This window comes from Astyanax mexicanus, chromosome 2, assembly GCF_023375975.1.
Source record: "Astyanax mexicanus isolate ESR-SI-001 chromosome 2, AstMex3_surface, whole genome shotgun sequence".
NCBI classification, from domain to species: domain Eukaryota; kingdom Metazoa; phylum Chordata; class Actinopteri; order Characiformes; family Acestrorhamphidae; genus Astyanax; species Astyanax mexicanus.
This window is the reverse complement of record NC_064409.1, coordinates 53649025-53676959: the sequence shown is the minus strand read 5'-3', so window position 1 is coordinate 53676959 and position 27935 is coordinate 53649025. Positions and strand designations below refer to the sequence as shown.

Genomic DNA, 27935 nt, shown 5'->3' with positions numbered 1-27935 from the left:
CCTGAAACTGCCTATTTGACCTGATGTGTGGTGGGAGAACACGTCAAGTGGGAGCTGTGAGGCTCGCGCGCAGTTAAAGCGCTCTACGTGGCCGTTCTGTGTGCTGCTGCCACTAAGCGCCGCGCACGACAACACACGCACACACAGCACTTGCGTCCGGCTGCCGTAGCTAACGTTAGCGTAGTTTGCCGAAGATGGCGGCTTGTAGACGTGTGCAGCTTCTCTTACTCTGCGCGTGTCTCTCTTCTCGCGTCTGCTTCACTCTGGGAGGAAAGTCGCAGGGCGGACTGAATGAAAATGCACCGGATAATGGCGAGGGTGGTAAAAACCCGGGCGCTGCGCTGCAGGAAGGGAAGCCTGCAGGGGCCCCTCAGCCCCGCCGCACCACCGGCTGGAAGCTGGCAGAGGAGGAGGCCTGCCGGGAGGACCTGACGAGGCTTTGTCCCAAACATTCCTGGAATAACAACCTGGCCGTGCTCGAGTGCCTGCAGGACCGAAAAGAGGTTAGTAGGGTGACGCGGAGCTGGGCACAGTAGCTCTCAGTCTGGGTGTGCCGGTGTTCTGGCGAGTTGTGCTACCTAGTCGAACCGTGCTACCCTAGTGTAGCGTTATATATGTTAATTAAGAAATACAAAAAAACTATATTTTAAACCATTCTTAATTCAGAAATATATTTAGGCATAATGTATGAACAGCCTAAATCACTGTATCAGAGGGGAAAATAAGCTAACAGGGGTAACTAATAATTCGAAAAAGAATTGTTTTATTTTTGTTGTTTTAATTTCACTGTTTATTAGTATGCTTTTTTTACAGCCACTTACGCTGTGGTAAATAAAAATAAAATAAAAACTAAGCTAATTCAGGTTGTTTAATGCACCCGAAGACAACAGAATTATCATAAAAAATCGTGAAAACATTTAAATATGTAAGTCAGCGCATGCGCAATGCTGGTAAGAAGCTCATATCGCTGGGTAACATAACTCGACGGAACACCGGTAGCTAGAAATGAACACAGCCTAGGCAGCTATCTGAGCTAACGTTAGTTAATGTTACTGTGCTGCTGGCTCTGCTGGCGCAGCTGTAATGAGAGGAGAGTGCAGTGCATTCAATATGAGTCATATTTGGACATCCATTATATTAACCTACCAAGCACGCTAGGTTATTATATTTGTCTAATAAACTACTGACGAGAAGGTTATTTAACACGTAGCTAGGTCCTGGCTAAGCTAACATAGCAAACGCTAGCTAACTAACTGGATGATGTGCAAGTAAGCTAACACTTGCTAGCTTGGCTGTAGCTAACTATATAACGTTAGCTCTGTGATTTGTGTCTGACCATCTAGCTCAATATATAACGCCTCTTTGTTGTTATATCTGGATAGCCAACTAGTTATCTAAGTTATTCGCTAATGTTGCCCTCCACAATATCTACGAATACTAGTTACACTCCACCGCAGTTAAACCACCATCGCCAGTAGAGGAGAACTGGCTGTTTCCCTGAGGATGTAGGTGAGATAGGCGTTAGCCTGCTAAAGTTAATTAGCCAGTTAGCTTGGGTTAGCTGGTCAGGATCGGGAAAACTTCCGCCTCAGAACCTGCGAGGGATTCGCTAACGCTAGTTAACGTTAAAAAGGCTAGTTAAGAGCTTTTATATGAAGTTGTGTGACTCTGTTTCATATTGTTGGTCTTTAAACTGTTTTTGCTGTGCATGAACCAGTGAAAACTACTAATAAATAAGCGACAGTGGCTAAGCCCAGTTCAGCTGTTAGTGAACGCCAACTAGTCTTCATCATTTTTTTACAGTCCAACATTATCACTTACGGAGTCCCTTAACTATCAGAGTAAAAACTTTTGGCTTATTTCACTTGAAAAAAAAAGATAATTGCCCTAACTTAAGCGTCAATTTCCACCTGTTTAATAACCAGTTCAATCAGTTTATTAGATGCTCCTATCAGTTTTACAATGTTTCCCAGATTTATTAAAATCCTCCCTCAGTTTAACAACCTTACATCATTACCTATAAGCTAAGGCAATGATTTAAGAAAGTCATGGACCCAGTGTGTAGCAATATGGAAATTAATGTATAAAGCATTTGTTCTAAGTTTTGTCATGTCTTTTGGTCCATTCATCATGACATTTTGATATGATTTAAAGAACAACTTCCAAAAAAACTTTCTTTAACGCTCTTTAATCTTGATTTTGTTTTTATGTTTTAGCAACTTGAGCCTCTCTTTTACTCATTCACTAAATATTAGATTTTTTTTTTAATGACCATTTTAAAATCTGTTTACTCATATGATTAATCTTCATTGTAAATTTATAACAAGAATAAAAAGAGGCTTGGCATTGGTTAACACTTTAATGTATAAAATATGGGCTCTGCATAGGTAGTTTATGTTTTTACCAGAAAAAGATGTTCCCAGTCATTTGGGTAAAACTGCACTACAGAGTGGGCCAGCTCATCCTAGCTGAGGTTATTTAAATTGATCTAACTTAAGTATGTTTGGTAAGAATGTGTTATTGTACCTTTTAGATGTTAAATAGTTGTCTTAAAATATGTGTTGCAAATGCTGTATGTACCTGGGTGCAAATAGTCACTCCCTTAGTTTAAATTAAGGGGTACATTGTGTTAAACTGAGGAAACAGATTGTTGAAAACTATTTAACTAAAGGAATACTTTCTTAATTTAAGGGAATGGTTGATGTTCACAAATATTTTTAACCATGATACTTCAGGGGCTCTTTTCTTATAAGCAATGTGTGAAGTAATAAAAATATTTTCTCTACATTTATGTCCAGCTGTTTGGTCTACTGTGTATAATATAGTATCTGTTGTATCCCTGTGGCTGTGACTCATCAGAACAGTGAACTGTGGTAATTTTATGGAGGCAGTATTGTGTTGGCTTTACAGAAAAGAGAACTGTCTAATAGGTAGATTTAATCTACATTCTTTCTCATGTCAAGGGAAAAATCCTGACAATTTCTAATGATTTTGCGTACTTGATAGTTTTGCTCAGTTTGGGCGAGAGTGAACAGCTCATGCCATCTCCAGTGCTCATACAAGAATGCTTTGCATTACTAAAAATAATTAAACCACCCTTTTAAATTTAGGTGAACTGATTCCTTCCCCACCTCTTAAGCACTTTAATTATGGACTAGATGTTCTTTATGGGTCTTTTTCTGGGAGGGCTGTTTGTGTGGACGTGAATGTTGACTCACTGTTCTTACTGTTCATCGGCCGCCATTATAGGCAGTGATGAATCGTTGTATGGTTTGCTGTTACTGCCTGACACTGCTGAGCCTCAGACTGTGACTTTTTGTTTAGATGGTGGAAGGGCCCAGAATTAAGATATACGACACAGGATTATTGATTCTGAGGCCAGTGACTTTTGTTGGTACTAAAGTAGCTAGGCTTGGCATCATCAGTATGTTATCATTACACTGATCTCCCCTGTTGATCTGAGAAATCAGCAAGTGTTTTGTAGAAATGGGATGGCTTGCTGTTACTTAAATGTAATCAGATCTGTGGAGCTCATTCACTGTCTCCTCCTGTCTGGATTGGTCATTTTGCGCATGTTTTCACAGTCTTAGAAAATGGAGCTCAGTGATCTATAAAAAGATGGGGTTGTCTTAATGAGAGGCTTTGGTACAGGCTGAGGGAGTTACTGAGATGGTTTGATGTTGGCAGGATTATGAAAAGGGGGTCAAACATTTTGGAAGGCACTTCTTCTCCTAAAACGACACGTGTTCATATTCTCTTTGATGTTCAGTCCATTTGGGAGGGATGTTGAGACTAAAATATGACTAGACCTCAACTTGCCACTGGGCCTCTAGTGCTTACTGTCAGTATTTTAGGTTTTATATGCCTTCTGACCTACTGGCCTACATTTTCCACGTAACAGTGATTATGGGTTCCAAAGTGTTGTTTAAATGTGAGGAGCCCTGTAGTTACAATTGTATAACCAGCCAGTCTGCAAGCAGTTAAATGTTATTTTATTATTATTATTATTTTTGATGTTTGTTAAATGTCCAACATTAAAACTAATATCAAGTCAAGGTACATTGGCTATTGTTAAAACTTCTTGTTGTGTCATTTTTGTGATATTTTGTGGAATGAGTTTAAAAGGCTTTAATGTGAAGGGGGTCAAACAGGTTGGAGAGTGTTTTTACGGGATTAGGGTGCCATTTTTAGCATCAAGTAGGCACTCAGCTTCCCTTCAGTTTGCATGTAAATGAGAGATTTCAGCCCGTGCGGTTCTTTTTTGACATGCTTTTAGCGCCTTTGCTGTGTGTCAAGGCTGCGTTTGAGTTGACTCTCAGCTGTTCAAAGAGAGACTGCTCTGTGTTAGGATGGAGGAGAGGGGTCCTCACTGTAAGAGGACCTGGTGTTGTCTTGGATCACTCTGGAGCCACGGGTCTAAGACAGGATTTCCCACAGCTGTATTTAGCCAAGGAGGCATGCCTAAGCTACTAGAAATAAGCACCTGCTACAGTCGAGGGATTTTGGGGTTGTGTGTGTGTCTGTCATTGTTTTCTACATTTGATCACTTTGTTAGCTAGTGGTGTTAGACTACAGCTTTTGGAACGTATGTCTTAATGATCTGTAGCTCCCATTGCTCTCAAATAGGGTGTAGTCTGAGTAAACTGTCACTGCAAATATTTGCTGGACAGGCAGACTGTTTCTTATTGACTTTTGTGCCTAAAATTAGCTTAAACAAAGTAATTAACTCATTGTAGATATCTGTTAAGACTCCCTGGAGTGTCAGCACCTAGGATACAAATGTTTACATCCTGTGAAATTCCTGTGAATTTTTAATTTTGTGTAATTTGCAGCCAGTGCAATACATTGTTTTACAGACAATACAATAAACAGACCAGCCTCTGTATGTCATCTCACACAAACCATATAATTGATTGTATTTCTTTTTTTTGACAGTGTGAATCTGATTGTTTTTCATACATTTCATGATGAATGAAACAAAATACATAAATATATCCAAGTCTTATGCATAACCATATTTCAACCATTTCTCTTTTTTGGGTGAAATTAGCCATACATTCCTTTTTTTTAGCTTGGACAACGTTTACATAAAAAAACCTAAAGGCTGATCCTATTTCTTCATTCATTAAGTCATCTAAAATAAAATAGCATTTTTTTTCCCCCCCCAAAAGGCGGAGTCGATTCCCTCTTTTATTCGTTGGAGCAGCTCATGTCTACAGTATTTTGCTGCAAAATATCTCCATCCTATTGCCAAGGAAGCAAAGTGCCCTTTCTCAGGCTGTGGTTTTAAACTAGTTCTCTTGACCAAATGTGAAAAAAATCCTAAGGGTCCTGGAAACAATATACTCTTTTAAGAAGAGTGAGACCCTACCCTAGATCCTTTAAACGGAATTAATCTTAGTTCTTAGAAATTCTGGCATCTCTCCAAGCCTCAGCCCTAATTTGTGGTGTGAACTGACCTTGTATGTATGAGAGCGTGAATGAATGAGGGAGTGTAGAGCTCTATTTGAGCCGTGACCAGCGCTAATCCCACTCTGCTCTGTGCTGGTATACCTTCAGGCTGTGATGGAGAATTTGCTAAAGGGGTCCAAAGGGGTGTTCACTTTTCTCGGATCAGACACCAGCTTCTTTGAAACAAGTCCTTCGCTTAAGGTCCAGACACACCAATCTGACATGGGAGGGAGAGTCAGCTGAGGCCAACACACTGGATCTTGTAACGCTCCAGTTAATAATTCCTGAGAAGCTGTTTCCTACCCTATCATCATTAAAGTATTGATTGCTTTTCCATATTATCACAAACAGCACTAGAGCAGCTATAATTTCACATTACTTTCAGTGACTGCATGCAGCTGTGTACATTTGACACACTGGGTCAGCATTTTACTGATCAGGTAGGGTCAACATTTTGTAAAAGTGTTCTGTTACCAAATATTTGTACCACAAAACATGTCTGAAGCACACTATTTTAAGGAACACAAAACTAGCCTTGGGCAGCACAGTTACACACACACACAGGTGGCCTGGGGTTGTGGGTTTAATCTCTGGGCATCTTTTAGAGGTTTGATTCAGAAATTGGCACTCAAGTTAGTCACACAGACTCCTCAAAAATAACATGAACAATGTCCAAATATTATGTCATACAATACTGTGACAATTCTCAAAAACAGTATGTGTTTGGAATTAATAGTTTACAAGACTGCTGGTTTGTTTTGTGTTGTTTTAACCTCAACTGTTTGGTAGCTGTGTTGTTGTGTCTACAGTCCTCATTGTTTTGATTGCTTAGAAAGTGTAACTTTTCTTTTATTTAGATTTTGTGAAAAGTGAATAATATTGTATTTGTGAAAATCACAAAATATGTCTTCAAATTGTAATGACTTTATAATACGTATCATATTGGCTAGTTTTTTCCAATACACAGCCCTAGTGAACAATAAGCATTTTTTTCATTTGATTGTATTTTGTGATTCGTACACCTTACTGGTTGGTTTGTTCTCCCTGCTTTCATGTAGGTTCCTCCTACCCCATAAAAACACACAAGAAACGTTGCCATGCTTAATTGCCTTATGTGTGTGAGTAAATAGTTGTGTGTTGTAGCTGTATTGAACAGGCCCCATGTTCAGGGATTATTCCTGTCTTGAACTTAAAGGTTCTGATGAAGATGGACTTGCCAAGAACTTGACCATAAAGAATCTGATAAGATTAAGATTATTAATTATTTAATGCATGAAAACCACAAAAGAGACTTAAATCATTTCCCTGCAAATTTAGGCTAGTCATTATAAAATAAAACCAGTGGATGGTCAAAGAAATTGACATGGCAAAAAAATGTTTAATACCAAATTGATGTATATTTTAAAGAAATAAGATATGGTCTAAAAAGAGAAGTGGGCCTGCCATTCCTGAGTTATGTTGACAATGCACTGCAAAAGTGGGAACCAGGGTGTCGGAACAGTGTTAAACTGTTGTCTCTTAGGTTTGAATAAATGTTTACCAGTCTTGCTCATTCATCATCTGATCTGCTAATGCTTGTATCCGTAGTTGCTTTGATGAGTGTAAGGGTAGTGCAGCAGGCTTTCCCATCCATTAAGCACAGGAGCATTACAAGACTGGTGACTTTTTAACTTTGTATGCTGTTACACTCTTGTACGTTGAGTGCGTCTTGAGAGTAAAAATAAACATGTGAAATAGGAATCTGGGTTGAGTGTAATGTTCTCAGTTTCTCAGGGAGATTGTTAGTTTGTTTCCCTCTCTTGTTGTACCAGACCAGACTGTTTTACTTAGGCGAGACCCAGATTATTTTTACTGTGGCTTGCTTAGATCCTGTGCCAAATCATGCACTCTGTATTCACTGGGATTGAGAAAACCCTCCAACCTGCTTGCCCTTTCAAATATAGAACAAGGGACAACAAGAATGCTGAAGAAAAGAGATTTAAATTGAAGTTTTCTTTCCTTTCCCAAACCAGTACACCTGTTGGAGTAAAGTAAAGTTAGTATATCATCAGCTTCAGTTTTTTTTTTTTTATCTTCCTATGTTTCACTGTACCTCACATTTTACGGCTGTTTTTCTGATGTGAGCAGGGGCTGTGTTACAATATTTTTAACAGGTTCTGGTGATTTCACAGTATAAATATTCGTTTATTAGTTACTTGATTCTTGGATTAAATGTGCAATCCTAGTTTTTTTTCTTCATATAAAACTGAAATTGAAAGCAGACAGGTAATAAAATTCTAATGCATTAATGTGCTTCTGCAACATTTCATGCAAAGCTAAATATTATAATTCTAACAACACTGTATCTAATATGTTTACCTGGGAGTTTTTTTCCTGGTTGTCTGTGAACAAGAAAATATAAGAACAGCCTTCTAACAGAAGAGCCCTTTCTAAAATAACCAGATTCATTCTCTCTGAAAGAAGACCGTTCCACAAAGGACATTTTAGAAGAATTTCCAGGAAAGGTGTCTAAATCCCCCAAACTTACAAGCTAGTTAATAAACGTCCGGTTCTTTTAGTTAGAGATTTTGAGGCGTGTTCTTGTATCAAGAATAAATATAACAACATTTTAATTTAATCAGATATACATTATTGTGCAAATGTTTTAGGCACCTGTGGGAATTGTAGTAAAGAAAAAGCTTCTTATAATAAAAATAAGTGTTTATTAGCTCAGTAAAACACTACTAGCATTACAATAAATACGAACAGCAATTTTACAAAAAGCTGTTTTTTTACAGCACTGTTTGTCTTAAAACATCTCGGAATCTCTCCTTATCTGAGTTTAATAGAGTTATTTCTAATTCTCATCATATCAACACCTGGTTTGGTAAGTTGGTAAATCAGGTGAGCTGCTGATGGAACTGAACATATACACATGCTGGCTGAAGGCATCCAGGAGAAAACTGGAACCATTACATTTTGTTCTTCAGCTTGGCTCACAGGATAGAACATAGAAAAGTGACACAGCATGTGAAGTAATCAGTGTAAATGAACCGATTGAGAAATGTTAACAGTATTTATTGTGCAAACTGCATTTTAGTAAAAACATGTTCTGTTTTTGCTATGTTGCAGTTTGCACAATAAAAAATTGTATCATAAATACTGATGCTGCATTAATGTAATGAAAGGACATATGGAAAGGGGGGGGGGGCATTAATGTGCGGTGACGTTTACTAAAGTCTGATTCTACACACAGTTACTGGTCATGTGCAGGTATTGTCATGAAATTAAACTTAAATCCACAAATAAATGTTTGTGCATACAACATCCAAATTATGCAGGTCACACCTGTGGAGGACTCTAGCAACTTAATAATGTTAATTGTTTGTGCAGCTTCTGACATGTCTTAATTACACCATTCTTATATTGAACATTTTAGATTTAAAATAAGCAGCTACATGTTTGTTTACCACAACCTACAGCCTACATACACATTAAAATTACTTGACTAAACATGTGAGAAGCAGGTCTCCTAAGGACTCTATTTAATTTTTAGGGTTGTATTTTTGTTTAATACCTTATGGTTTACTTCCCCATTTATCCTCTGTGGTCCAGAGATGCTTTTAAATGTTCTTGTCTACAGTATTTGATGGAATGTTTACCCACATTTAGATTCACACAAGATTATAGTTACCTAACGTAATATGTATGGCTCATTTTAACAGAAGCAAAAAGCTCCAGAATCTTTAAAGACATAGGAGCGTGCAGTCTGGTCAAAATAGCTGACATTGCGCATTCAGACAGGACTACAATTACTGAGAATGTCCTTTAATAATTACTTTACCACCTACTAAAGCAAAACTAATCCAATCTGGATAGTGTTTAAGACTGAATAATCTGGAAAAAGTCCTTATTTTGTGCTGCTGACTATATGTAATCTATATATTCTAATTTGAACTGTGCAGAGGGTGTGTTTTTTTTTTTTCAGTGGTAATAATGAGCTCTTAAAAACTAACCAAATTTGTCTTTTTTTTTTTTTTTTTCCTCTAGGATACGGAGATCTCGGGTGATTGTAACCACGTAAGTCATCTCAGTACTTTTATTTCCTGTCAGTGTGTTTTTATAGCTTTTGAGCATGCTTAAATAAGTTTAATACTCAGGGACATCTTTATTGGAAACTGTACTGTCAGATTTATTCATAGGCTTAGTGGAAGTGTATTTTTCCTCATATACTTACAGAGATGTGTTCATGTCTGTTGGTAGCCCATCAGTATGCTTGAATGCATGCATGGCAAGGTTGAGTCTTATTGGTATGCATGAGCTGTTCATTTATTACATTAAATCCTGTTATTTTTAGCTCCTGTGGAACTATAAGCTGAACCTGACGACAGACCCGAAGTTTGAGTCTGTGGCTGTGGAGGTGTGCAAGAGCACCATCAGTGACGTGAGTGCCCTGATCTCAATGTTTCTAGAGTAGTGGGGGTTCGCTACAAATGATTGCTGTCAAATACATGGATGAACATGCTGCTGCATGACCATGTAGTTAAAGAAAGGAATCCATTTTAGTTATAATTGCTTATTTGTATGTAGTGTTTGAGATTGTAAAAGAGTCAACAGCTCTCTAGCAAGTGAGCCACTCAAAATGATTCCATATTTGCACCTCACCCTGCATGCACACCAAAAGTAATTAAAGAGCTAGCTCCTGCAATTCGTTTATTTTCAGTTAGGCGATGTGATCAAGTTGAGCTCTGCGTAAATTTATGTAAAACAACGCTGATGTGTGACAGCAGCTACCAGTCTGATTTGTCCTTTTGCGAATGAGAAGGAATGGCATTGTTGCTGCTGGCAAGGCACACCAACAGTCAGCAAGACAATCTTTATCATATCCGAAGTACAATAATACTTTTATTGGAAGATTTTCAGCCAGGAAGTGTAGAGTGAATGTTTGTTAAAAACATCGGCAGATACTGAGTAAATTAACACATACCAGTTCAGTAGTTGTTTTTCCCCAAATGAGGAATGGTTATTTTAGGGGTGTTAACGTTTAACTAATAAATAAGGCCTGTATTTTCTCAGTTTGTTGTTTCTGGTTAGCTTGAGGATGCAGGCTGCCTGTTTGCACGCCTGCCAGAGTGTCTTCGCCTAGTGCATGGGTGACGGGTAGCGATTTTATCACTTGTGGTGTGCACACAGGGTTACAGTACAGGAAGAGATAGAAACTCGTTTCTGCTTCTCTTTTTGCTCTGTTTCAAGAACTTTCTTACAAACCAAATGTGGTGCAACAATATTTATACGGTTCTACAAATTTAAGCAAAAGTTGGTTTAGAAATGTTTTGTAGTAGGTTCAGCTTTACTTTTGAATCTGGACTAAAAGCAATAATAATTCCAATTTATCTTTACATTTAATTATTAAGTATAAATTGTAATTATTGTAATAAAATGCCTGTATGCGAACAGATTAAGGAGTGTGCAGCAGAAGAGCGAGGAAAAGGCTACTTGGTGTCATGTTTGGTGGATCATCGTGTTAACATCACTGAATATCAGTGCAGTCAGTACATAACGAAGATGACCAGCATCGTCTTTAGCGACTACCGCCTCATCTGTGGTTTCATGGACAAGTGCAAGGAGGACATCAACACATTACACTGTGGAAGTGTTAACACCGGCGAGAAGGTGAGTCTGGACCCTCTTGATCAAACGTGTCAGACATGAATAATCGTATTCGGGGACACACACATTACAGTATGGGGCTCAGAGTGGTCCAGCAGGCTAAGCATTGCTACTACGATCGGGAGATCGCCGGTCCGAATCCTGTTCATCCCATTTTTGTAGCTTTTCATGAGCTATAGGAGCCCTGAGAGAGCACAATTGCCTTGCTTTCTCTGGGTGGGTAGATGACGCTCTCTCCCCACATCACTCCAAAGGGTGATGTCACTCAGCACAAGGTGTCTGTGAGCTGATGTATCAGAACCGAGTCGCTGCGCTTTCCTTCTGGGACATTACTAGTGGTAAGAAGACTCCTTGGGTAATTGGCCCTGTAAATTGTGGAGGAAAAAAGAAAAAAATTGGGGGAAAAAAAAAATCACAGTATGGTTTGCACTATAGTTTTGAATTGTATTTAACTGTATTTAAAAACAGGCTGTTGTGCAAGTCACATTTTCTCCAACTAGTGTCGTATAGTATTCTCTGAGGTAGTTAATAAAGGCTGTAGTTTGTGTTTCCACACACATTTTAGGTCCAAGACAATGATTTTGTGAGTGGAAATAAGTTGTGATAAGAAAATCTTTTTAACATTTATCAGTCGTTTTAATATTAAAGGTTAGAATGAGAGTTATAAAGAAAAAAATTAGATTCTTTTACAGTTATTAACAAGACTACAGTTATCTTAGCAATACTTTAAAAACCACTCAGGTTCCTACCATGCCATGTAAATCAAAAGTGTAACTTAAGAAAAAACTCAGATGTGAGAAATCCCAGTTCTAATGAATGACTTAAAATCATGAACCAAGAACATGAAAACATGCCCATTGAGTCGAGGTTTAAATTTAAAATACATTAAAAATGTACTTGAAAAATAGTTTCAGCTTTACAGCTATATAAGAAAAAACATAAATAAATAGAGAAAACGTATGTCACTGGGTCAACACAATATAATTTCAATAAGAAAGTAAAGGAGAGAGGGAGAGATAAAAAGCAAAGTTTGCATGGTGAGGACCCATGAGCATCTCTTCCCCTAATTCAACACAGACTTTATCCAAGCAGGCATATTTTTATGCAGTTGCCATGTAGATCAATGGGACCAAATACAATTGGATAAAAGCTATAATATGACCACGCCAGCAGTGTCTAGTTTTTAGCTTGTTGTCCAGCTCTAATGACGTGATCAGCTCCAGCCTGTCTGGCAGGAGAATAGGTTCTTCTTATGGTGTTGTTTATGAATGTCCTTTGTGCACGAGGACTGGTTGCTGAATTCACAGAGGACAGTATCATACAGTCAATGAAAAGGTGTCACGTTCTGCTTACAGCACTCGCTGTTGATGAAAACAATCTAACCTTGCTAATTCATGAAAAGGCACAACAACCTCGAAGGCCAGGTTAAAAGGGAGTAAAGATTATAAAGCTAAATGTATAATTAATAAGTTAGAAAAACAATATAAATAAATAAATGTATGTATGAGTTAGTAATAAGAGCGTGAGGGATTGGTTATCTCCTTTCATAGGTTTCTGGGTTTCATTTGATGTATTAAAATTTCCACCTTTGCCCAAGATTTTTTTTTTTTTTTTTTTTTTATAACAATAAGCACTACTTTGAACACTGAAAACCACAAATACATCATCACAGACATCTACAGCACCTTTAGTACGATCTTGCTACTAATGTTGCTCACCCAAGTGTGGTATCATGACCCTGAATAAAGATATTAGTCTCTGTCTCTTGGCCTTCAGCATCCTACACAGCCTCCTGATGAATCATGTGCTATGTGTTTCTCATGAGCATAGTCCACTCGTGTCTCTTATTACTGTCAGAATGTCTTATTTATTAACTATAATTGTGTTATGATCTGATGGGAGGGTTGTGGACAGAAGAAAATGCTCATTTACGTCTTTTCAGTGCGTTTAGACCTCTACATCCACTGAAGACTCATTATCCCCTTTTTACATATCCCATATTGTAATGAAAGCAAGGATGTATGGTAAATAGTAATGTGTCTCCTTAAGCAGTTCAAGGTTTTGTTGTTTGAACATTTTTATTTATTTATTTTTTTTCCTCATGCTCTCTCTCAGGATGTGCACTCTCAGGGAGAGGTGATAGCCTGTCTGGAGAAAGGTCTGGTGAGTGAGGTGGAGAACCAAGCAGGACATTATTCTATTAAGGAGGAATGTAAGAAGGCCATCATGCGCGTGGCAGAGCTTTCTTCAGATGACTTCCACTTGGACAGACATCTCTACTTCGCTTGCCGGGAGGACCGAGAGCGCTTCTGCGAAAATGTATGCTTGTGGTTTTATACTCGTGTGTACACATACACACACACACACACACACACACATACACGAACAGAAGAATGCCCATTAATCTTATCATTTTTCCGATTCCGATTTAGACTGCAGCAGGAGAGGGACGGGTTTACAAATGTCTCTTCAACCACAAGTTTGAAGACACTATGTCTGGAAAGGTATTTAAGACACCAAAACACTTAAGAAGGCCTGGATATGATGTTTAACACATTTTTAGGTGTTTCATTAAAATGTATTTAGGTTTATTAGACTTGATTTTAATAGAGTATTATGTATTGTGTGTTTTTAATACTGCATCTTGCTCCACAGTGCAGGGAGGCTCTCTCCACCAGACAGAAGCTGATTGCCCAGGACTATAAGGTCAGCTACTCTCTGGCCAAGGCCTGCAAACAGGATCTGCGCAAATACCGCTGCAGTGTGGACACCACTCTTCCCCGAGCTCGAGAGGCCAAGCTTTCCTACCTGCTCCTGTGTCTGGAGTCAGCTGTTCATCGAGGTAGAGCCTTTAAATTGTTGAATTGAAATTGATAACTGCCCTAAAGACTCTAAATTACTTTGAAAGATGCTTTAACCCTAATGGCTGCCATTTGCAAACATCTTGTTTAACCATGATATTCATATATATTCATTAAGGGCTCATGTAACCCAAATTTCTTTGGGGAGGGTGGATGCTTGATTAGATGGAATGGCTTAATAGAAAAAGTCTTCTAGCCTGTATGCAAATTTATGGTACATGGAACAGGCGTGCATAGGCCATACTATAGCCTGTCTTCATGTTGTTCGTACCCTGGAACCCAGTTTTTAATTTTCTGTCCTTCCCAGCTGAAGTCTTCCCAACCAAGGCCTGAACATTAAATATTTGAGTCAGAGGTGTTAACAAGTAGAAAACCTCGGAGGACTCAATGTTAGGGAGGCACCAGAATATGAAAAGAATACATTTAGTTTGTATATGACTAGTTCTCTGTGTTTTTATATTAACGTACGATTAGATGTGCATGAGTTGTTTTTAAATGATAATATATTTCTTATAAGAATGATATCTATTTAGTAAAAAAGGATACCCAAGTCTATGGGAATGGGAACCTCTGTGAGCAGTATATTAGTTCTTGGTATGTGTTGTGGTGTGACATTCTTGTCACTTAAAAATATTGCTTATGGTATATTTAGAAACAGCCTCAACAGTTGATTTTAAAGTACAGTACTTATTTAACTCTCTTCACTCTTGCTCACTCTCACATGTCTCTATCCCTCTCCGTCAGGACGCACAGTCAGTGGTGAGTGTCAGGGTGAGATGTTGGACTACAGGCGCATGCTGATGGAAGATTACTCTCTGAGCCCGGAGATCGTGCTTCACTGTCGTGGTGAAATCGACTCACATTGCTCTGGTCTGCACCACAAGGGCCGAACACTTCACTGCCTCATGAGAGTGTCCAGGGAGAAAGGCCTTATGGACAACATGTGCCAGAAAGCTGTGAGTTTAATTAAGCTCAAAGTTAATGTATAATTTTACAGTATTTTGCCAGACTTGAGCAAGGAGATGTTCTTTAATTGATCAAAATCCTTATGATTTGTATGATGAGGATTTTGTGCCGCAGAATGAGGATGGGTTCCCTGGCTGGGCAAGCACATCATACTATACTGTTAAGAATCATAATACTACATTTACCACATTCAACATTTTTAAACTTTGTTTCCTGTGTGACCATAAATGTGAATGTCATGCAGATATCTGGGCTAAACTTAATTCATACATTTCATACTGTAATGTTTATTAGGTATGTTTATTGTTTTACATGATATGTCCTCAGCTCCAGACTTTGATCCAGGAGACTGACCCCGGTGCAGACTATCGGATTGACCGTGCCCTCAACGAGGCCTGTGAGTCTGTCATCCAGACTGCCTGCAAACACATTCGCAACGGAGACCCCATGTGAGTGCAGTTCTCACTCAGATGTGTTCTGTTCTCATATCTGCCCCTGTATATACTGCTATTGTGTGGAACAGTTCTTCAGGGTGTTGTGACATAAATATTTGTTTAAAAGGTTATAAAGAAAAGTGATGGTAATGTCTTACTGTGTGCACACATTTTTTTTTACTGTTTGTGTAGGATCTTGTCTTGCCTGATGGAGCATCTCTACACTGATAAGATGGTTGAAGATTGTGAACACAGGTTGCTGGAACTACAGTACTTCATTTCCAGAGACTGGAAGTGAGTAACCGAACTCTTGGTGTTGCTGCCAGTATCATGACTCTCATAACTGTTGTTTTAACTGTCGTAAACATTTTTGTTAAACCAAAAAATTCCAAAAGAAGAAAGAAATAACAGTAAGGGAACAATTTTGACATATCATATGTGATATTGCTAAAAAGTATATATTGATATGATCATCGTACATTAAAAATCTTAAAGTTTCAAACCTACTCATGAAACAGCAAAGCCCTGGATGCATTAATATTACTATCTGGACTTCAAGTGTCAACATAGATATCTAGCTCATGTAAGATTACCTTACATTTATGTAAACTAACATCAGATCTCGTTCTGTTCTGTACTGCACCACTATTTGCATTACCTTTGCATCATTACCAGTAAAACTCTTATTCCATGTTCTTCTTAAAATGTAAGTTTGTCCTTGTTTTTAATCTCCTGTCACCTCATGTCCTTCTCTCTGTCTTCTCTACCGTCAGTGATTGAACTGTAATTCTCTGTCTGACCTTTTCTGCTCCATCTCTTAGGCTGGACCCTATCCTGTACAGGAAGTGTCAGAATGATGCAGCACGTATCTGCCACACTCATGGCTGGAATGAGACCAGTGAGTTCATGCCCCCTGGAGCCGTCTTCTCCTGCCTGTACCGCCATGCCTACCGCACAGAGGAGCAGGGCCGACGGGTAAGAGTAAAATAAAGCAACAGTATTCATCAATTTTGAAGAGGTTTTAGGCACCTAATTATGTTAAATGGAAGTTCGTCTAGACTAAATTTGATTTAGTTTGTGTAAAACCAGGTCACACTAGAACAGTTGCAGGTAAACATAAGTACAGTAAAAAATACAGCAAGACTTCATTTTGGAAAGTTATTAGTATTATATTAGTTAGCTTAAAGAACTCAGCTTTGTTACCATACAGCACTTATTAACCAAAACAAGGTGTTCAATGGTAGCTAAATGTTGTCTTTCGTGTCAGACCTAAAATCACACCCTTTTGTGTGATTTATATTAATTGCATTTCTTCTAATATTGGTGTTTAATAAACAAATAATCACTTACTTTCCAGAAAATAAGCTTTTCATTCAAAATGTTACAATGATTGCACTTCTAAGCCTATCCTTAAATTTAACCACAGGATTCCACCGAACTTCAAAGTGATAATTCTGTAAGTACTGTATTTGTAGTGCGGGTGCTCAAAAATGTATGTCCCCATCCCAAATTATGCATGCAGTAATGAGGAAATAAAGGGGTCAGTTTGGTGCCACAATTTCAGATTTTGTGTGTTTTTAATTTTGCAGAGACTGAAAATTCTTTAAATTCAAAAAGGTGATTTTTGTCTCATTTTGCTGTGGGAAGTGGGGTGATCCTGCATAATTTGGACATTGAAACTTTCCAAAAGTGGGTGTTTCAGTGTTTTTCCTGTTTGAGATAGAAACCAATAAAGGGTTTGTGTGGCTTTTATTGTGCTTGTTGCCTGTATTGGGTCTAAAATTCTGTTATGTTTTTTCAGTTGTCGCGTGACTGTAAGACGGAGGTGCAGCGAATCCTCCACCAGAGGGCACTAGATGTGAAACTGGACCCAGAATTGCAGAGGCGTTGTATGATTGATCTGGGGAAATGGTGCAGTGAGAAAACTGAACCTGGACAGGTTAGCAATTCTTGTAGTTTTTCTATGGGAAAAAGTATTTCTTTTTCATACCACCATAAATGATTTAACATATAGTTTCTATTTGTCATTTTCAAACAGTACTCTCTTGTAGATTAAGCTACAGTTATCTTAAACATTGAATAAATCATTTTGCAGTATTGTTGTGTAAGGGGGGAAAAAAACTTACGTTTTGTGTGTGTTTTAAAGGAGCTGGAGTGTCTGCAGGATCATTTGGAGGATCTGGGCTCAGACTGTAGAGAGGTTGTGGGTAACCTCACTGAGCTGGAGTCTGAGGTAAAAATAAATAAATAAATAAAGCTTACTCTATCCTCCACCCCTCACATCTGTCTCTCTTTATTGTACGTTTTTGCCTAAACTCTGGTCATAGAGGATAGAGGATGGACTGCTATGTCTGTTTTTTGTTGTTTTTTGGATTTGAGGTTTGTAATGAATTTGAAATGATGCGTGTTTTTTTTTTTTTTTTTTTTGTACAGGACATCCAGATTGAAGCCCTGTTGATCCGAGCATGTGAACCAGTCATCCAGTCCCACTGCCACGTGAGTCAAGCTGACCATTTACCTCTGTTTTACAATTCTACTTGGGTGAAACACAAAAAGAAGTTTTGATAATATTTCAATTCAATTTTCAATTTCAATTAAAGTGATTTTTTTAACTGTTCTTTCCCTCCCCGCTTCCTTTATTTTGACTCTTAGGAGGTGGCAGATAATCAGATAGACACTGGAGATCTGATGGAGTGTCTTGTGCTCAATAAGCACCAGAAGGAGATGAATGAAAAATGTGCAGTGGGAGTCACTCACTTCCAACTGGTAACACACTTATAAATTTTTTACAAATCTAAATTTTATCACAGCTTTATGTGCAGTCAAATAAGTGTCTTCTTTATGCAAAAGGAAGCTGCTTTTGAAGACAACTAAACCATTGCTGACATTTGACTGTTCTCTTCTACTTTTCCCCTTTTTTTTTCCTCAGATCCAAATGAAAGACTTCCGATTTTCTTACAAGTTTAAGATGGCCTGCAAAGAGGATGTTCTGAAACTCTGTGCTAACATAAAGAAAAAGTAAGTAAGGCTATCTAACAAGCCTACAAATTAATAATGAATAAATGTATCTTAAAATTGCTATTATTAGCAGTATTCAACTACAGTTTGCATTATATTGCATTGCATTTAGTTGACTCCTTTATCCAAAGCGAATTACAAATAATGAAGTACATTGGCAATAGAGAACAAGATGAAGTTCAAGACAAAAACATTTTTGACAGAGACTAAAGGAGGCCAAAAGGAAATAGTGGAATATAGGAGGAAAGGAGGGGAAGAAGGAAATGAGGTTAGAAGTAGTTAGAGGTGTAGAGGTTAGAGTTTGTTAGAGGTGTTAGGAGAGTAAGAAAATCCTGAAGACTGAGCTCTTCAAAGAGCACTTAAAGATAGTGAGTTGCAGGTGGAATCATTTAATGTTCTCTGTGTGTCTATAGGGTGGATGTGGTAATCTGTCTGAGCACCATGGTCAGGAACGACACTTTGCAGGAGGCAAAAGATCAGCGTGTCTCAATGAAGTGCCGCCGTCAGCTCAGAGTGGAGGAGCTGGAGATGGTCAGTCAGCTTTCAAATCAAAGTCCAAAAAAAATAAAAAATAAATAGTTAGTCAAATATGTTTTATGCTTGTGTGATGCAGTCTTAACATCCTCTAATTGTGGTATTTTGTTCTGCTGCAGTCAGAAGATATCCGCCTGGACCCAGATCTGTATGAGAGCTGCAGGCAGGACATTAAGGAACATTGTCAGAATGTCGTGTTTGGCAATGCTCAGGTCAGTGTTTACATATATATGTATATATATATATATATATGTCAGATGTTTACTTGAGTTTGAGTGTTTTTTTTTGTCAGACTACAGCTAAAAAAAAAGCATAACAGTGGGTGTACATTATATAATGTATATTCCAAGTCAGCCTAATTGCTATGCTACTATTGTGGTGTAGGTATTGTAAATATTGAACAAATTGTGACAAATCCACATATAGATTGTAATAAATTGTTGAATGATTTTAGTTTTGGTAGGTACAGTCAACCTACCTACCAACTCTGTAAATTACACATTTGTGTTCCTGGTTATCTACGGTATGACCACAGGCACATTTATCATGTTGTTTTAATGTTTTCTGTTTCTGTGTGTGTTCAGGTGATTGAGTGTCTGAAGGATACGAAGAGTCGCCTGTTGCCACGATGCCACCAGAAGATCTTTAAACTGCAGGAAACTGAAATGATGGACCCTGAACTTGACTTTCAGCTCATGAGAGTGTGCAAGCAGATGATTAGGGTGAGTAGCTGTGGTTATTCTTGTTTTGTAGTTGGTAGTGTAGTGAGTAGTGTTCTAACATGCTCCTTTTGTTGTGTCTGCAGCGTTTCTGCTCAGAATCTGATGCCAAGAACATGCTGCAGTGCCTGAAACAGAACAAGAACAGCGAGCTCATGGACCCCAAGTGCAAGCAGATGATCACCAAGAGACAGATCACTCAGAATACAGGTCCTCTTTTACACACACACACACACACACACACACACTCTCTTGCACATTCTTACTTCATATTTCACGACACTTCAGTGGTCAGTAAACACCAATTGATACTTATGCATCAAGCCCTGCCGCAGCCTGCATGTAACTACGGGTCGGGACGCAGACAGCCACAGCTGTGATTGGTCCACCGAGCCTTGCGACACAGAGCTGCTAATACGTGAACACAGAAGTATAAAAGTGCTCCGCTGCATAGTGCACTCTCGCTATAGAGTTATAAGAGTTATGAATTGGAAGCATGCTACTCGAGATCCACCCTTATTGACGGTTATCAGGTTTATTAGATTGGTGCTTGGGTACTTTAAAAAGAGTTTCCCTTGCTCCATTTAAAATAAATATGTATATATTTCTGTTCACACAAAATGGCAGCATTAGCATCTTAGCCCTGTATGGGACAATAGTACCAAAAAATAAAACATGTGTTTGTCCCAATTACACATTACACCTTATGTAGTGTTATATGCAAGTCAAAATGTTAATGGTTTCAAAACAGATTATGATATGTTTGGAATAAAGCAATATTTACATTTATTAATGAAGTCTAGTTTCATCAGTGTCTACTTTGTAAATCACTATATAGGTAATAAGGAGGTAATTCAGATTGACGTTTTTATATAGATGTTTTCCAATCTATATGACCGCACTAAAATACAGAGTTCTTGGGTTTTTTTTTATCTTCACCTTAGAGAGAGTTTTTAGGGGGAAAAAACTCACTGACCAAAAACATCCCTTATTAATGTGCAGATTAAATTATCAGTTAAAAAAAACACTAATATATAGTACTAATAGTCTAATAGTGCAACTTTTAAAATGGTGTTTTCTTCCCATCTCCAGATTATCGACTGAACCCAGTGCTGAGGAAGGCCTGTAAGGCTGACATCCCAAAGTTCTGCCAGAACATCCTGAACAAAGCAAAAGATGACAATGAGCTGGAGGGCCAAGTTATCTCATGCCTCAAACTTAAATATGCTGACCAGGTCCGTCCCAATGCTCTCTACTCTATACTTTGCTCCTTTATACACTGTAATTTAGAGTACTATAGATCACAGTACTCGGGATGTGGTTGTAACCACGTTAAAACTGTGTGTGCAGAGGCTCTCTCCAGACTGTGAAGACCAGATCAGGGTAATTCTGCAGGAATCTGCTTTGGACTACAGATTGGACCCTCAGCTACAAGTGCAGTGCGCAGACGAGGTCAGTCTCTACTTTTTAACTCTATAAATTAAAAATAGTATCAAAAAGTATCTAAGAAAGATGTCTGTGTATTACTGACTTGCAGTGCAGACAATCCACCATTTGGCATGGTATCTTTGTTTTCCTATTCATGTAATTATTATTATTAAATATCAGATTATATAACTAAGTAATATATTATTAAATATTATATATTTTTATAGATCACAGTTATTTATGATGGCTGTATTTTAAGATAATCGTACAATTTACAAATCATACAATTTAAATGTGCATCAAATATGATATACACTTAGCTATAAAGGATTTAAGGATTCAGTGAGACTTTGTCATTCGCATCACATGTGGTACATGAGGTGGAATGAAACTGATCTCACGATCCAGTTTACACCCAAGAGCAGTTGTTAAAATAGATAATTTAGATAAAATACATACAAAAAAAGAACACAATACAAATAGAATAGAACAAAATAGATAAAGATGAATACACAAAAAAATAAATAGGGAGAGTAGGCAGGTAGCAGCAACATGAAGTCCAGAGTGCAAGTAATTAAAGGATTAATTACCTTCAAATTCTTTGATGCATGAATTCAAATAAATGTAACTGTGTGTTGCTGAACTGTGCATGTCTGTGTGTGCCTCAGATCCCGCGACTGTGTGCAGAGGAGGTAGCCGCACAGGAGCAGACAGGCCAGGTGGAGGAGTGTCTGAAAGTGAACTTGCTGAAGATTAAACATGAGGGCTGCAAAAAGGTGCCCTACCTCTTAAAATTCTTGCCAAAATCTGACTTGCTGTGTTTTGCGCATATAGTTTAATGTGTCTGTTTTTCTATGTGTTTTTATCTAGGAGGTACTTAATATTCTGAAGGAAAGTAAGGCTGATATCTTTGTGGACCCAGTACTGCATACAGCCTGTGCTCTGGACATTAAGCACCAGTGTGCTGCTATCCCCCCTGGCAGAGGAAGACGTAAGTGCATAAAAATGTTGTTTAAAAAAAAAAAAAAAAAGTTCAACATATGCCTTAAAATGTGTCAGATGATTTGATCTGTTGTGGGGGTGTGTTTGTGTGTGGGTGTGTTCCTCAGAGATGTCTTGTCTGATGGAGGCACTTCAAGATAAGCGTGTAAGACTACAACCAGAGTGTAAGAAGAGATTACAGGACCGCATCGACATGTGGAGCTATGCTGCCAAGGTACAAACACATGCATAGTCTTAAGCAAAGGTTTGTCCTGATCAAATAATGTACCTTAATTGACCTTCCATACCTCCCATATTGTCTGGTATAATCAAAGGTAGGTAAGCAGAGCTGTGGATGCTATTATGATTCAATAAATCTCACAGGAATCTTGAATGGCAGTTCTGTCTGCCTGTCTGTCTGCATTAACACAACGTGCATGTGAATAATTCGAATAGTGCTTTATGTACGTCATTCATCTTGCTTGATAAAATGAAATGTTATCAGCTGCATGTAACTTAGTTTGGTTAGCCTTCCACAAAACAACCTGAGCCATGTAAAAGTTTGGCTGCAAGCTAGCTGGCTGTCAGGGTTTTTTTGCTACCTAAACGTGCTACAGTAGGTGGCTGTCAGATTATTTAGGATCACTAAACGTCCTAAACTCGACGACATCGGATTTTAGAGAAGTTGATTGTGATCATGTCTTGTAATACTGTGAAGGCTACATTTCAAGCTCACCTTCAGGGCAGTCGCTCTACTCCCACGGCATCTTCAAACTCCTCTGCTAGTCGGCTGAAGCGCCGCCGGGTCCTGTGCTGCGCTTTTTGTTTTTTTTTTCTAGGGAAGCGTGCTGCGTGTCCCCTGCTACGCCCGCGCCCCTCCCTTTTTCCTATTTCTTGAGGTGTCTGAATCTGAATGATTGACTGATTTGAAAACTTTGTTTTACGAAACTTCAATCAAAATTACGAATTATAAAGAAAATCTTGTTGAAATATGAAATCATATTTGCCTATATTATTTTTTCCCCTCCCTCGGAAGGGCAGTATCAGCCAAGGACGGCAAAAGGGCAGTTGCCCAAGCACATTGGGTCATAGCGTCTGCACGTCACTGATAAATCTCATTTAAATTCCAGTCCCATGAAGTGAGAGCAGGTTCCATTTAAAGTCTTGGAATTCTGTGAAACATCTAATTTCAGGTTTTTAATCTTATTAATCAAGCAATTTATCCTGCACTCTACTACCCAACAATCCTGTTCATCTTTTCTTAATTTTCTAAATAAATGAAAAGTCTATAATACAATTGAATGTAAAGTGCAGAGATATAATCATGCCTTAACATCTGTCTCTATAGCATAATAATGATTTTTGTAAATTAAATGCAAAACAAATTTGCATGATAAATAAATATTGTAATACAAAATATGTGGGGCATAATATGTTGGATTTGGGGTGAATTTGAGAGATGGATGTATTTACACTGCTCTAGCGTGTGAGACAGAAAAATTCAGAATTCCTGGTATTTGATTATTTAGGAGTGTTTATCCGCTCCAGTAGAAGCTGAGAGACTGACCTCCACTAATCACATTTATTGTTTACGTTATAATGTCTTGTCTTTTAAAGATTTATATTATTTATATAGCGCTTTTTATAACTGTTGTTGGCGCAAAGCAGCTTTCACAGAAATGTGTGCAGTAAGTAATGCAGGCAAGGAAAACCTCCCTCAGAGCTGGAGGAAGAAGAAACTTTGGGAGGAACCAAGGCTCACATGTACCTTGTACTATCACATGTACTATCATGGCTAATAGTACTGTCCTATCTTAAGTACTGACCTTTTTTTGTTTCTTCTCCTGTTTTCCAGGTGGCACCAGCAGAAGGTTTCTCAGACCTGGCCGGTCAGGTCCTCTCCTCCCCTGCTAAGAACTATATCTTGACGACGATGGGCATGTGTGTGGTACTGCTCTTCCTAATGGGGCTGCTGTGCGGCCGCATAACCAAGCGTGTCACCCAGGAACTGAAAGACAGGTAGAGAGGGCTTCAAGGGGCAGGAGAAGGGGGAGACCCCGCCCGTCCTCCTCTTTTCCTACCCCATTCGTCACGGGGAGGGGGGAAAGCAAAGCGCACTCCTCTCTCGTCCACCCGCCCTGGGCCCTAGGGATGGCATGGTGAAGGGGGTTGGGAGTAGACTCAAGCTGTGTGTTTTTCCTGGTACTGGCAGTTCGCCGTGTTGGGACCTGATTTTATCTTCTTTCCACTGTCAATGATTTCTGACTGCGTTACACATGCTTCATCATCTGCCTCTCTGTGACCTGCCTACTATGGACCCTCGGGTGTGTGTGTTCTGCCAGCGTTGTGGCACACGCTGCCACCTCTTTCAGTTTTCTCCATGTTTGTGAAGCTCCTGCTGCATTTCCTTTTCTTTTTTTCATATGCAAATCATGTATTTAATGTTGATGCTTTCGCTGTATTACATTGTCGTGGTAGGAGTTTAACTCGTGTGCTTGAGCTTCGTTGTGCTCATGCACCCTTTGTGCTTTGCTGAAGTGGTAAGGCAGCAGGTTCATGCTAACTACAAAAATATTTCTGTGTCTTTGGGAGGTCATCATACACTGCAGCAGTTGCACATGGTGACCAGGATGTGTACGTGTGTGTGTTTGTTTGTTCCATTTTCTTTTAACTAGGGTTGCACAGTTTTGTTACACAATGGTTACAATTATTTGTATTTCAGTTATTAATTGCCATTAACAGAAGTTGTGGCATTTAACAGTTAGTTATTTATATCTTTAAATTTTTTATTGAAATGTTGATGGGTGTACAGGTAAGCAGAATAGAGTCCTCATATGATTTAGATAATCAAGGAGGTCAAAACCATGATTTACATTGAATTGTGCAGCCCATGTGCATATTTTTGATGAGACTGAATGACTGTATGGGTTTATTATTTTTTTTTATTGAGTCAATAGCTGAATATCCTCTCTATGCGACTACTTCAGTTTTCTCAAAAAAAGAGTTTACCTTTTTGTTTCGTTTGGGGCTTTCTGCAGGGTTTTTTTTCTGGTTGAGGTAATCAGTTTTAGGCTTGCCAGTTTCACTGTATTCACAAGTACTGACCGACAATTGAGCGGAGAATGAAGAGCTGTTCATATCTGAGCCAGAAGAACTCAGGATGTAGTCCTGTGTCCTTTATATGAGTCTGAATGCTAACCAGGAATAAGCATTTCTCAGTCAGATTTTTTACAAATCTATTACCATGATGATCTGTGTTCATCACTCTTGTTTCTGGAGGCTTGATATGTTCTAAAATGGAGTGATATTGGACTGGATGCCAGGGCACTCATGGAGCTCAGGCCAGCAAATCTTAATCCTGTATTTAAACTGGACATGGGGCTGCCCATTGCAGTGGAGGAATCAGAAGGAACCTGTGGTGATTTTAATTGTAGGGTATTGTGTGTGTATATCGTCACTGTCGGGGCAAAATCATTCATCTTCAGAATGGGATCTTTACAGTAGCAGCTGAAAACATGCTTTACAACATTTAGTCTAATGATATTTTATTTCCAGTATTAACGGAGTGATTTCTATTGGTTCTTTCATAATGAATTTGGCACACAGTGTACAGGGCAGCTGTTGTTTTCAAATGATGTGAAATACCTAAATAAGGGAGAGATGTAGTGAGGCCTTGCTCCGACTGTGACCTGTATGCTTGAGGTGACTTCTTGTGCTCAGATTTCCTGTTAGCTTGGCTTGCTGAATGTTGAACAGATGTGCTGCTTGCTGACTGGAGTTTTCACAGTGCCATGTTTTAATTAAACAGTGCTAATAGTATTAAGCTCATGCTCAACCTTCAGAGCTTCCCTGCAAAGCACATTTGTTTTGAAATGTATGGGTCGTGCGTGCGTGCGTGCGCGCATTCAGGTGTGGGTGTTTGTGTGCGTATGTTCGAATGTGTGTGAGTGCTTGCCTAGCTGAGTCTTTTAAGTATTTGTTGAGGTTATTCATAGCCTTAATTTATATTTATTTTTAGGTTTTGGGTTATTATTATTTTTTTTTATTTTTCTTATTTTGTTTTTTTGATTTGGAATGTTTTCTGGATGCCTTGTTCATAGTATCTTCTGGTTCTAGTCTTGTTCTTCATCTAAAGAGGGAGAAAAATAGAACTTAGTTTTACTTCCATTCTGTTCAATTAAAGACTGTGAGGATGAGGAGCTCAACACTCCATGAGTCTTGATGTAACGATGACTGCCTGCATAACTCCAGTCTTCTGAAATTATTTGCTCAACATCTTTACCTACAGTCTCTTCATTCCGATGTCTCCTGCATGCTTCCATATCTCTCTATTCCTCTGTCATCGGTCACCCAGTTACTGTGTCAGGTTGCTGTTGTTTACTGTTCAAGTCTTTTAGCATAACAGTTTTGACAAATTGTACGGTATTGGCATAATTTTTTTTTTTTTTTTTTAGGATCACATACGTTACTAATTTGTATATATTCAAAACTCAACACTTTTTATGTTCTCTGGACTGACAGACAGTTAACCAACTGCTGATAGAAAAAGAGCCTTACTTTGGTCTCCATTCATTCCTGCCTATTTTGCAGTGACTTGTATATTTTTGTACAAATAAAAGTGGACTTTTTTTTTTTTTCTTTTCAGTTTGTTACATTCATTCTGCGCTTTGGTAATATTCTGACCATGTTAGAAGATATGTTGCTATGCTAAGAGGAAGAAGAAAGTTACTGTCCAAATCCTGTATATAGCTGTGATTTTTACAGAGGAAATTCTGACCTCAGTTTTGTTTTGTTTTCTTTTTTTTTGCAGACCACGAAAATTCTTGTACAGATAATGAGTTACATTCACATACAAGAAAAAGTAAGGACAACACCCTAAACTGATCGTCCTAAGCACTAGTGTTGCAACGTCTCGCAGCCTGATCGAAATCAATATTATTAATTCTGCTTGTTTAATAAATTCCCATCTTCTGTTTTGAAAATTGTGCTGTGCGCTTGTTGAATATTGAAGGTCTGGTCCACTGAAAAGGTTGAGCTTTTGATTAAAAAAAGTAACAATATCAGTATTAAATTGTCTTAAATTTAGTTCTGTGCTTGCATTAATTTAGTAGTGTTGTGAGATAAAAACTTAAGCAGCTGCTTAAGAGTCATCGTTGAAACAGTGGTCAATTTTTTTGGAGGACCATTCCTCAAATATTCCTTAAATGAAAATTCAATTTTAAGTGGGTAAATCTGTTAATTCTGCTAAATTACTATCAAATAATTGTCTTAATTTCAGACACACATGCACTCAGATGGTGTAAAAACACAGTGATTCTACAAATGCTTACTTACTGCTGTGATTTTCTCCCAGTTGACTGTAGACTCATGAACTATGAGAAAAATGCTAAATAGCAAAGATGAATTTTGTTTCTGTATTTTTTCCCAGTCTACAAATTTATTAAAAGTATTCTCCCCTCAGATCTGATTAAGCCATGTATTATACATATATAAAACACGCTTTTTTTCTTGTCTTTTTTCTTGGACAATTGTTAATAAAATCAATTTGCTGGTTTGTACTTTGGACTCTAATTCTTTAAAACATACATTTCTTTAGAAAATTACATGTGAAGGGTTTGCTATGCATTTGGATGTAAAATTTTGTTCAATAAGTCAATAAGTTAAATAAAAACTTAATACGTTCATCAATATGCTATTATAACTCAAAGTAGAGTTAATATTGCTTGTTGTTCTCATGCCTTTCAGCAAATAGGTCTGTGTGTAGAGTTCTCTACCCGGTCATGGAATGCCTAATATAGTTTTAGGCAGATAAATGATGTGCATTGAGGAAAGGTCTGTGAGGTCAGGCCCTGGCACTCTGGCACCCAGGTGGAAAATTCTTTGCAGAATGTGGG

General features: G+C 38.3%; 1 protein-coding gene across 2 annotated transcripts; it reads left to right on the top strand.

Moving 5' to 3' along the window:
• Positions 1-111: 111 nt before the first annotated feature.
• On the top strand, positions 112-27599 carry glg1a (golgi glycoprotein 1a). Of its 2 annotated transcripts, XM_049474559.1 has the most exons (28): positions 112-503; positions 9481-9510; positions 9788-9874; positions 10888-11103; positions 13216-13419; positions 13533-13604; positions 13756-13942; positions 14706-14917; positions 15255-15376; positions 15554-15655; positions 16183-16336; positions 16788-16817; positions 17163-17300; positions 17508-17594; positions 17795-17857; positions 18014-18127; positions 18291-18379; positions 18793-18910; positions 19033-19125; positions 19498-19635; positions 19719-19842; positions 20725-20867; positions 20983-21084; positions 21729-21836; positions 21931-22051; positions 22170-22276; positions 23897-24060; positions 26852-27599. In XM_049474559.1, the coding sequence occupies exons 1-28, from the start codon at positions 195-197 to the stop codon at positions 26874-26876; spliced, it is 3459 nt and encodes a 1152-aa protein (XP_049330516.1). In that variant the 5' UTR covers positions 112-194; the 3' UTR covers positions 26877-27599. The 2 variants fall into 2 exon arrangements, with proteins under 2 accessions (XP_049330516.1, XP_007244318.2); XM_007244256.4 differs by lacking the exon at positions 16788-16817 and having other exon boundaries at positions 113-503.
• Positions 27600-27935: the final 336 nt, after the last annotated feature.